Source organism: Belonocnema kinseyi, chromosome 5, assembly GCF_010883055.1.
Source record: "Belonocnema kinseyi isolate 2016_QV_RU_SX_M_011 chromosome 5, B_treatae_v1, whole genome shotgun sequence".
NCBI classification, from domain to species: domain Eukaryota; kingdom Metazoa; phylum Arthropoda; class Insecta; order Hymenoptera; family Cynipidae; genus Belonocnema; species Belonocnema kinseyi.
The window spans coordinates 85,592,780-85,602,745 of NC_046661.1; the positions used below are offsets into that span (position 1 = coordinate 85,592,780).

The window sequence follows — 9,966 nt, forward strand, 5'->3', positions numbered from 1 at the left end:
TCGACATTTTCAAGAGCGAAAAAAATCACGATGTCGTATGAAACTTGAAATGTTTGGTATTGGATATTGTTGACAGATGACAATACGCCAATTAGCACAAATCGTAAGTTCCGACAGTGCCTACAAGTATGCCTACTGGCCGCTAGATGGCAATACCGGTTTCATATGTATACACCTGGTACACATATATATATATACATATATATACACATATACATCTCCTCTTGTGTGTTTATTTTAGGCCTATATCTTTGAATTCACAATAAAAAGCGAGCCCCCCCCCCCCGCCCCCGGTTCAAAATCTCGGCGTTATTTTTAGTTTATAGGTTTAAATTTCCTTTGTTTTCTTTCTTTTATCGTGAAATTATAATGAATTGCTATGAATTACTTATTTTTAAGTACGTTTCCGGATTTCCCAGTAACTGCATATCGAAGCACAATTTTAAGAAAGTTTATTTATACCAAATTGAAAATTTTCTATTTTGCTTTTTCTCCAACCGAGTATAAAAATTAATTCAGGGAATTCGCAGAATTTAAGGAATTTGAAGAATTTAAAGAATTCCAAGTATTGAAGGAATTGAAAGAACTCAAGGAATTAAAAGGAATTAAAATAATTCGAAAAATTTAAATAATTCAAGGAATTTCAAGAATTAAAAGTATTCAAATAATTCAAGGAATTCGAATAACTCATCAAATTTAAATTATAGCTATTTAAATAATTCCAGGAACATAAAAAATTGAGACAAATCTAGAATTTTAGAGAATTTCTGAGAATTCTGGATTTAAGAGAATTCATTGAAGTCATGTAATTCAGATAGAATTTAGCCAATTAATCTAATTATTAAAATTAAACAAATTCAGAAATTTGAGATATCAAGGATTTTACAGAATTTAAGGAATTTGGAGAATTAAAGAAATTTAAGAAATCCATAAAATTAAAGAAATTCCACTAATTTGAAGAATTTAAGGAATTGAAAGAACTCAAGGAATTCAAAGGATTTCGAATAATCCAAGAAATGTAAATAATTGAAGGTATTCCAAGCATTCAACGAGTTCATAAATTGAAGATATCAAGGATTTCAAATAATTTCAGGAATTTGGAGAATTCAGGGGATTTGAGGAATTCAGGAATTTAAGAAATAGAAAGAACTCTAGCAATTTAAAGGAATTAAAATAATCCAAGAAATGTGAATAATTCAAGAAATTTCAAGAATGTAAGGCATTCAAATAATTCGAGAAATTCGAATATGAGATTTAAATAATATAAGTAATTCGAAGAATTCGAGAATTTAAAAAAATTACAGGAATTCAAATAATTCAAGGAATACAACGAATTCAAAGAACTCAAAGAATCCTTAAATTTTAGAGAATTTTATGGATTAAGGGAATTAAGAGAATTCATATAAGTCATGTCATTCAGATGGAATTCAGAAAATTATATTTATTTTAAGGATTCAACAAATTTATAAACTTCAGATATCAAGGATTTCACAGGAATTTGGAGAATTCAGGGAATTTAAGGAATTCAAAAAATTGAAGTCATTCAAGGAATTTAAAGAATTTATGGAATTAAAAGAACTCCATGAATTTAAATAATCCAAGGCATTCCAAAAATTCAAGGCATTCAAGTAATTCAAGGAATTCGAAAAATTGATGAAATTTAAAAAATACAAGTAATTCGAAGAATTCAAGAAATTCAAATAACTCCAGGTAACTAAAGAATGCAATGAATTAAAAGTAAACTAGAATTCTAGAGAATTTCCTGGAATCAAGAAAATTCATAGAAGTCATGTAATTTAGATAGAATTCACAAAATGAAGGAATTGAAGAAATTTAAGGAATTAATAAAATTGAAGCAAGACAAGGAATTCCATCAATTCAAGGAATTCAAAGAATTAAAAGAACTTGAAGAATTTATGGAATTGAAAGAACTCAAGAAATTGAAAGAATTCCAGGAATTCAAAAGAATTCGAACAATCCAAGAAATTTAAATAATTATGAAATTCGTAAAATGTATGAAATTTGAAGAATACATGTAATTGGAATAATTCAAAGAATTCAAATATCAGATATCGAGGATTTCACAGAATTCACGGAATTCAAGGAATGTGTGGAGTGGTCGTTTAGGCTTATACACTCCAAAAAAGATTTTTTCAAACATGAATGTATAGAATCAAGTTAAACACAAAAACTTTTTTTTTTACCGAAAAATACTATTTTTACTTAAAACGATTTGAATAAATTTGTCAACATCAATAAAGAGTTTTTTTGCAAAATTCTTTCAATTTATTTTTGTATATAAGAACAGGAGGCACCAAAGAATTTTTGAACAACCTAATTGCTGCCCCAGTAGAAATGGCCATCAGGGTTGTAATACTGAGTCTTTAGATCAATTTTTTTGTACTGAATTCAAATAACTTCTGCAACAAAAATTATTATCATGAATTAATTTTTTTTTAATAATTTTTTTATCATTTAGGTGCGTTAGAAGTTTAGTATTCCGTTATCTTAAAGCAAATCTTTCCGAAAGACTTTCCGCAACTTTGAAATTATTAAATAATTTAAATAACATAATAATAATGATTAAGTATAATTAATTATAATTATAATTATAATAAATAATTATATAAAACAATTATCAAATTTTCTATATTGGACTTACAAATTCAATGAACGAGTTAATTCGAGGGACATGCACATTTTTAAGTTAAGTTATTATCGAATCAGAAATGAACTAAAGAGATTTTGAAAGTATGTAATATAAAACTTGTGAAATTTTAACCTTTTTCGATTTTCAAAATTTAAAGTTTATAAAATTTTGAATAAAATCCTGTATTGAGTGAACTTGAAACTTCAAATTTAAAAAAAAAATCTGATGGTTGAAGTGCGTACGACGTATAGACATTCCATTTCATCTTCATGGTTACGTTGGTTTCAAAACTTGACCGTTTAGAACTTGTTTTATCAGACTCATAGTTGTTGACAAATTGCTATTATTTTGAGCCTTCATCCACAAATCAAACAAATTTCATAAGGTTTGCGGATAAAACTGAAGTTCAAATTTTTTTGCATGAAATGTTTTAATACCGAATTAAGTCTACAATTTTGTATTTTAATAGATAAAGATATCAATGCCATAGATTTCGTTCTATTCATTTTGTAATAATGTCTGATAATTGTAATAAAATTGTACACTTTCTTGCAGTATAAGAAATTCCAGCTACAATTCTTGCTACACAAATCGCGATAGAATTTTTTGCTAGATTTATAAATTTTCTAGCACTATTCAAATTGAGAATCATTAAAAATAATACAAAATAATTTAAACATTTAATTTTAAAACTTTAATTAATTATCCACCTCACTCTAATTGGAAAATAGACAATAAGTCGAAAATTTCACCGTAAAAAACCTTAACTTTCTAACATCATTCAAATAACAGATTTTTAAAAATAATAATAAATTAGTAAAACCATTATTTTTCAACTATAATTAATTAACCACCTCGATCTAATTGAAAATTGGACCAACAGTAGTAAATTTAAAAAACCGCAACTATCTAGCATGATTCAAATTGAATATTATTAACAATAATAATAAATTGCTTAAACAATTCATGTAAGCACCTAATTATGACTATGAAGTAGTATTTCATATATTAGCAACAATTTGCATTGAAAAAAGGTAAAAAAATCATAATTAGTGCAAAAATTGAAAAATCACATATCGAAATTCTCTTGATAGTTTAATTTTGAGCATTTCTAAAAATGCACTGTTTTCGTTCAAAAATGTCGAAAGGCTTCAATTTGGGTCTGATTTCGAGTTCTTTTTTTTTAATAAAGTTAATTAAATTTTGAAAAGCTTAAAGTTCCGAACTTTTTTCTCCTCTATTTGTTTATTAATAATTTTTTTACTCAAAGTATGGAAAAACTAAAATTTTAAGCATAAACATTTTTTACGCTTTAATATCTGATTAGGTGAACTTTATATTGTCTTAAATGAATGTTTAGGGACTCATAGAAGACAAGTAATTTGTTCATTATTTTATTTATTTGTTTGAAACAAATTTTACGAACAAATTAGCAAATAGTCTTATTATCGGTAAAAAAATTTCTGTTCGCTAAAAGTGCTTCATATTAATACAACAATGACAGTTAAATACAAAACTAATTGAAAAGTTTATAATAACCATTGTTATAAGCAATTCCTGTGACAAAATATTAGGATTTGAGATTTTTTGAAATTATAATTTCCTTCAATCGCCAGAACGACTTCAGGTATTTCTTAAAATAATAAATATTTATTAATATTTGATAAAATATAAAACTGTAAGTTTTTATAAACAAATTCAAAATTTTGGCCCTTTCGTATGAAAAAAATTGTTTTGACTGGAAATGTTTTAAGCTGTTAGACGAATGACTTCTAGTCACAAAAATACTTGAAAAATTAACAATAACCATTGTTATAAATAATACTCGTGACAAAATATTCAAATGTAAGGTTTTATCAAATTTTTATTTTCTTTAATCGCCAGAATGGCTACGGATATTCTTTAAACAATGTATTATTGATAATGTTTATTAAAATATAACAACTTAAATTCTTATAAACAATTTAGATAAACATTTGTTGCATTTGTTACATTATTACACTTTACGAAATATAATCGAAAATATATTATTTTCAGCAATATATGTACCCATTCTGGCCATCAAAGAAAATTTAATTTTGGCAAAACCTTAAGTTTAAATATTTTGTCACAAGAAGTGTTAATAACAGTGGTTATTGTTAACTTTTTAAATATTTTCTTGACTAACAGTCATTCGTCCAATAGCTTAAAAATTTTCCAGTGCAAAGAAAATTTCTATGCGAAAGGGCAACAATTTTGAATTTGTTTATAAAAATTTAAATTGTTATATTTTATCATATATTATTAAATATTTATTATTTTGAGGAATACCTGAAGTCGTTCTGGCGATTGAAGGAAATTGTAATTTAAAAAAAATCCAATTTCGATATTTTTTCAAAAGATTTGTTTATAACAAGGGTTATTATAAACTTTCAAATTAGTTTTGTAATTAAATGTCATTCCTACATTAATATGAAGCAATCTTAGCAACAAAAAAAAGTTTTTTCACCGATAATAAGGCTATTTGTCAATTTTTTCATAAAATTTGTTTATAACAAATAAATAAAATAATAAATATACAAAGTCTCTCGTATCTTTTAAACACAGAGGAAGACTTGTCTCAAGCTTTTCAAAGTTTTTCTTAAATATCAAGGAATAACTTTGCCATTGAAAGTTTTCCGTTTCCGAAACTTCCCTGCAGGCTTTTTCCGTCAAAGTTTGAGGAAACGATTCCTGACAGTAATGGTTTGCAATAATTTTCATGTCGCAAATATCAGAACAAAATATATTTTAAAAAAATAATTAGCACTGGTAGAGTTCTTTTATTGGGAAAAAAACCGAGTTCATTTCCTCTAACAGAAACCGAGTTTTCGCGACTTCAGTTTGAAAAGTAATTGATTTCGGTACAATAAAAATTGCCAGTTTTAAATTTTTTTCGTAAAAAAAGTATCAATCTTATTTAAAGAAATTGCAAATAAAAGTTGTCTGGCTTGACGAGCGGCACATTGTCATATTTTTTGCGCAGTAAATTTCCCAAGTTGGTTATTTTCGTAATTTTTTCCACGTTTCGGCAAGGCACGGGGTGGATGACGGGCAACATTGCACGTAGCAACTTTGCACGTGCCCAACTGCGCACGTCGATGGTCGGACGGACAACTGTGCACGCCCATCTGTGCACATTCAAGACCATGAGATCCTATCTGTGCACGCAGAAATTTGGACGTGCACAGTTATTTAAGTGCCATATGTGCATGTGCACAGTTGTCCAAGTGCCATTTGTACACGTGCACAGTTTTACAAGTGATAACTGTGCACGTGCACAGATGTCACGTCTCCAACTGTGCACGTTTATGTCTTCACGTAAGGGTATACATGAGGGTTGTCCTTTATATATAAATATAATAAATTTTTAACAGCTGTCTGAATTTCTTGACTTCCTTGAATTCTCAGAATTCTGTGAATTCTCCGCATTGCTTGAATTCTCTATATTCCATGAATTCACGGAATGCCTCAAATTTGTTGAATGCATCAAATTCTCTGGATCCTTTGAATTCGCTTAATTCTTTGAATTGACTGAATTTCTTAAATTCTCTGAATCCCTTAAATTCTCTGAATTCCTTAAATTGCTTGAGTTCTCTGAAGTTCTTGAATTCACGAAATGCCTTGCATTTTCTGAACGACTCGAATTTTCTGAATGCCTTGAATTCTCTCAATTTCTGGAATTCCCTAAACTCCTGGAATTCTCTGAATTTCTTGAATTTGTTCTTGAGTTCGATTAATACCTTGAATGCCTTGAATTCCCTGATTTCTTTAAATTCCATGAATTTCCTATATTCCCTGAATTACTTGAATTCCCTGAGTTCCTTGAATTATATGATTTTCATCAATTCGTTGAATTCTCTTAATTCCTGGAGATTTCTGAACTTCTTGAATTCATTAAATTCCTAGAGTTTAATTAATACCTTGCTTGCTTTAAATTCTCTGATTTTTTTAAAGTTCCTGGTTTCTTTGACATTTTTTCATTCTCTGATTTTCTGAATTTCTTGAATTTTCTGAATTTCTTGAATTCTCTGAATTCCTTGAATTCCCTAAATTCCTTGAGATCTCTAAAGTCCTTCAATTCTTCAGGATTCAATCATTTTAACTGCTAAAAATTTATCATACGTGAATATAAATAACCACCCTCGTATAAACCCTTAAATAAGGACATAAAAGTATACAGTTGTGCAGGCGACATCTGTGAATCCAGAATGGCAGCAATAATTTATTTTTTGGAAACTCCTTTTTAAGGAGCTTTCCCGAAACTGCAACTAATTCTAAATGATCCTTATATTAAAAATAAATTAAATCTTTTTTTTCAGGCTCACAATCAAAGCTGGCTGTCCCATGAATTTGGAGGACTTCCCAATGGACACCCAGAGATGTCCTCTGAAATTCGGCAGTTGTTAGTATCTTCCATACAGTATAAGTAAATACACTTAACTCCCGATATAAGACCGATGGTCCCAATTTTTGTCTTAGAATTTTCATGCACATAACCCTATGTTTATTTTGTGCCTTATGTCTATTTTTGGCCCTATGTCAATTTTGGTCCATATATAAATTTTGTGCCCTATATCAATTTTGGACCCTATATCAAAGGTCATCGACCTTAAGAAAATTTACGAATTCAAGGAGTTAAGAGAATTGAAGGAATTAAAAGAATGCTAGTTATTAGGAGAGTTTAAGGCATTAGGATAATTTCAGGAATTCGGAGGATTTAAGGAATTCAGGGAATTCAAGGAATTCAGATAATTCAAGGAATTCAGGAAATTCAAAGAACTCGGAGAGTTCAAGAAATTCAGATAATTCAAAGAATTCAGAGAAATCAGATAATTCAGATATTTCAAGGAATTCAGAAAATTCAAGTGGTTCAGAGAATTCGAGCCACTTAGAAAATTCAAGTCTTTTCGTGAATTCAAGAAATTTAGAGAATTGAAGCAATTCAGCGAATTTAAGGAATTCAGAGAATTCTAGGAAACCATAGAATTCTTTGAATTCAAAAGAATTCAAGGAATTCAGAGAATTCAAGTAATTCAGAGAATTCAAGGACTTTAGAAAATTCAAGGACTTTAGAGAATTCAAAGACTTTAGAGAACTCGAGGAATTCAGGGAATTCAAAGAATTTAAATAATTCGGAGTCTTCAAAGAATGCAGAGAATTTAAGGAGTTAAGAGAATTCAAGGAATTCAGAGAATTCAAGGAATTCATAAAGTTCAAGGTAATTCAGAGAATTTAAGAAATGCAGCCAATTTAAGAGATTTAGAGGATTTAAGGAATTCAGGAAATTCAGAAATCAAGGAATTTAGAGAATTTAAGGAATTCAGGGAATTTAAGGGATTCAGAGCATTCGACCCATTCAGAAAATTCAAGACTTTTCGCGAATTCAAGGAATTTAGCGAATTCGAGGACTTCAGAGAACTCAAGGAATTCAGAGAATTCAAAGAATTTAAGGGATGCAGGGACTTTGAAGAAATCAGAGAATTCAAGGAGTTCAAAGATTTCAAAGAATTTTGAGAATTTAGGGAATTCAGAGAATTGAAGGAGTTTAGAGAAGCAAAGGGATCTTGAGAATTTAAGGAGTTGAGAGAATTTAAGAGATTGATAGAATTCAAGGCCTTCAGGTAATTCAAGACAATTCGTAAATTCAATGAATTTAGCGAATTCAGAGAATTCAGAGAATTCAAGGCCCTCAGGCAATTTAATGCATTTCGTGAATTCAATGAATTTAGCGAATTCAGAGAATTCAGAGATTTAAATAAATTAAGCGAATTTAAGGAATTCAGAAAATTGAAAGAATTCAAGGACTTCAGATACTTTAGGGAAATCAGAAATGAACGAATTTAGAGAATTCAAGGGATTCAAAAAGTTCGAGGCGTTCAGCAATTTTAAATAATTCTGTAAAATCAAGGAATTTAGGGAATTCATGAATTTCTGCAAATTCGAGGAATTCATATAATTTAAGAAATTCATAGAATTCAAGGAATTGAGAGAATTCAAGTGATTCAGAGCATTAGACGCTTTCAGCAAATCTAAAAAATTCCGTGAGTTCAAGGAATTTAGCGAATTCAAGGAATGTAGCGGATTCGAGGAATTCATAAAATCCAAGGAATTTAGAAACTTCAAGGAATTCCGAGAATCCACGATATTCAGAGAATTCAAAGCATTCACAGAATTCAAAATTTTCAGATAATTAAAGGGATTCAGAGAATTGAAGGCATTCAGCAAATTCAAAACATTATGTAAATTCATGGTATTTAGCGAATTAAAGGAATTCAGAGAATTCAAAGAATTCAATTAACTCAGAAAATTCGAAGAAATCAAAGAAACTGTTAAAAAATCATGATATGTAGATACAAAGGATCACCCTCATATACAACCTTACGTGAAGACATAAACATGCACAGTGTGGCACGTGCAAAGTTGCTGCATGTAAAGTTGTCCGCCACCCTCATCTCTATTTTGAGTCGTACGACACACGGACGGACGGACACTCGACCGAAACTATAAGGGTTTCTGACCGGGCCAACGAAACCCTAAAAAGACGTTTTTTTAAATTTTATTTAAAATCTTCAATTTTAAATCTTTTGAATTAAATATTAACATTTCCCTTCACAATTAGCCACAGATTATGTTTAAAAGATTACTTATCAAATAACCCCCCCCCCCCCCCCCCCCCCCCCCCCCCAGAAGTCTGTTTTATAAGGTCCAAAAATACCCCATAAGTGAAAAAATGGATTTTACGTGTTTTTAGCGCGAATTATCATTTTTTGGTACTGTGTACTTATAATGAAATGTTCACATACATTTTTTAGACAATTTATTATAGTTTTTCGCAATTTTCTCTAAGAATAGATTTAGAAAGTCGCAGTTCTTCAAACAATTTTCCCCTTTTTTGGCCAGTTTTCAGTTACAGTGAGGTAAAAGTTAACTAATGTTGAGAAACATAATTTTTTAAACAATTCTACATAATTGTTAATAACATCCTCTTAGAATAATGCTAGAAAATTTCCGTTTTTCAAAAATTTTCCACTTTTTGTCCAATTTGCAATTAGAGTGAGGTGAGTAATTAATTAAAGTTAAAAACTTTAATTTTTTGCACAATCTGTGATGATTTTTAATAATATTCAATTTAAATAATGCTAGAAAAATTTAGTTTCTTTTTAAACTTGCAACTATTTGCCTTTTATTCATTTATAGTGAATTAATAATTAATTCAATTCAGACAAAATGATTATCTAAACAAATCATTATTTTTTATAACTATGTTCTTTTTTACTAGTGCTAGATAACTGCGA

General features: G+C 29.1%; 1 protein-coding gene across 1 annotated transcript in view; it reads left to right on the forward strand.

The window, feature by feature from the left end:
- The window catches only part of LOC117173762 (gamma-aminobutyric acid receptor alpha-like), a 201,895-nt gene that overhangs the window by 168,447 nt on the left and 23,482 nt on the right, over positions 1 to 9,966 (forward strand). The window contains exon 2 of the mRNA XM_033362401.1: positions 6,991 to 7,073. Coding sequence (XP_033218292.1) covers positions 6,991 to 7,073 — 83 coding nt within the window. The remainder of the gene's footprint in view (positions 1 to 6,990; positions 7,074 to 9,966) is intronic.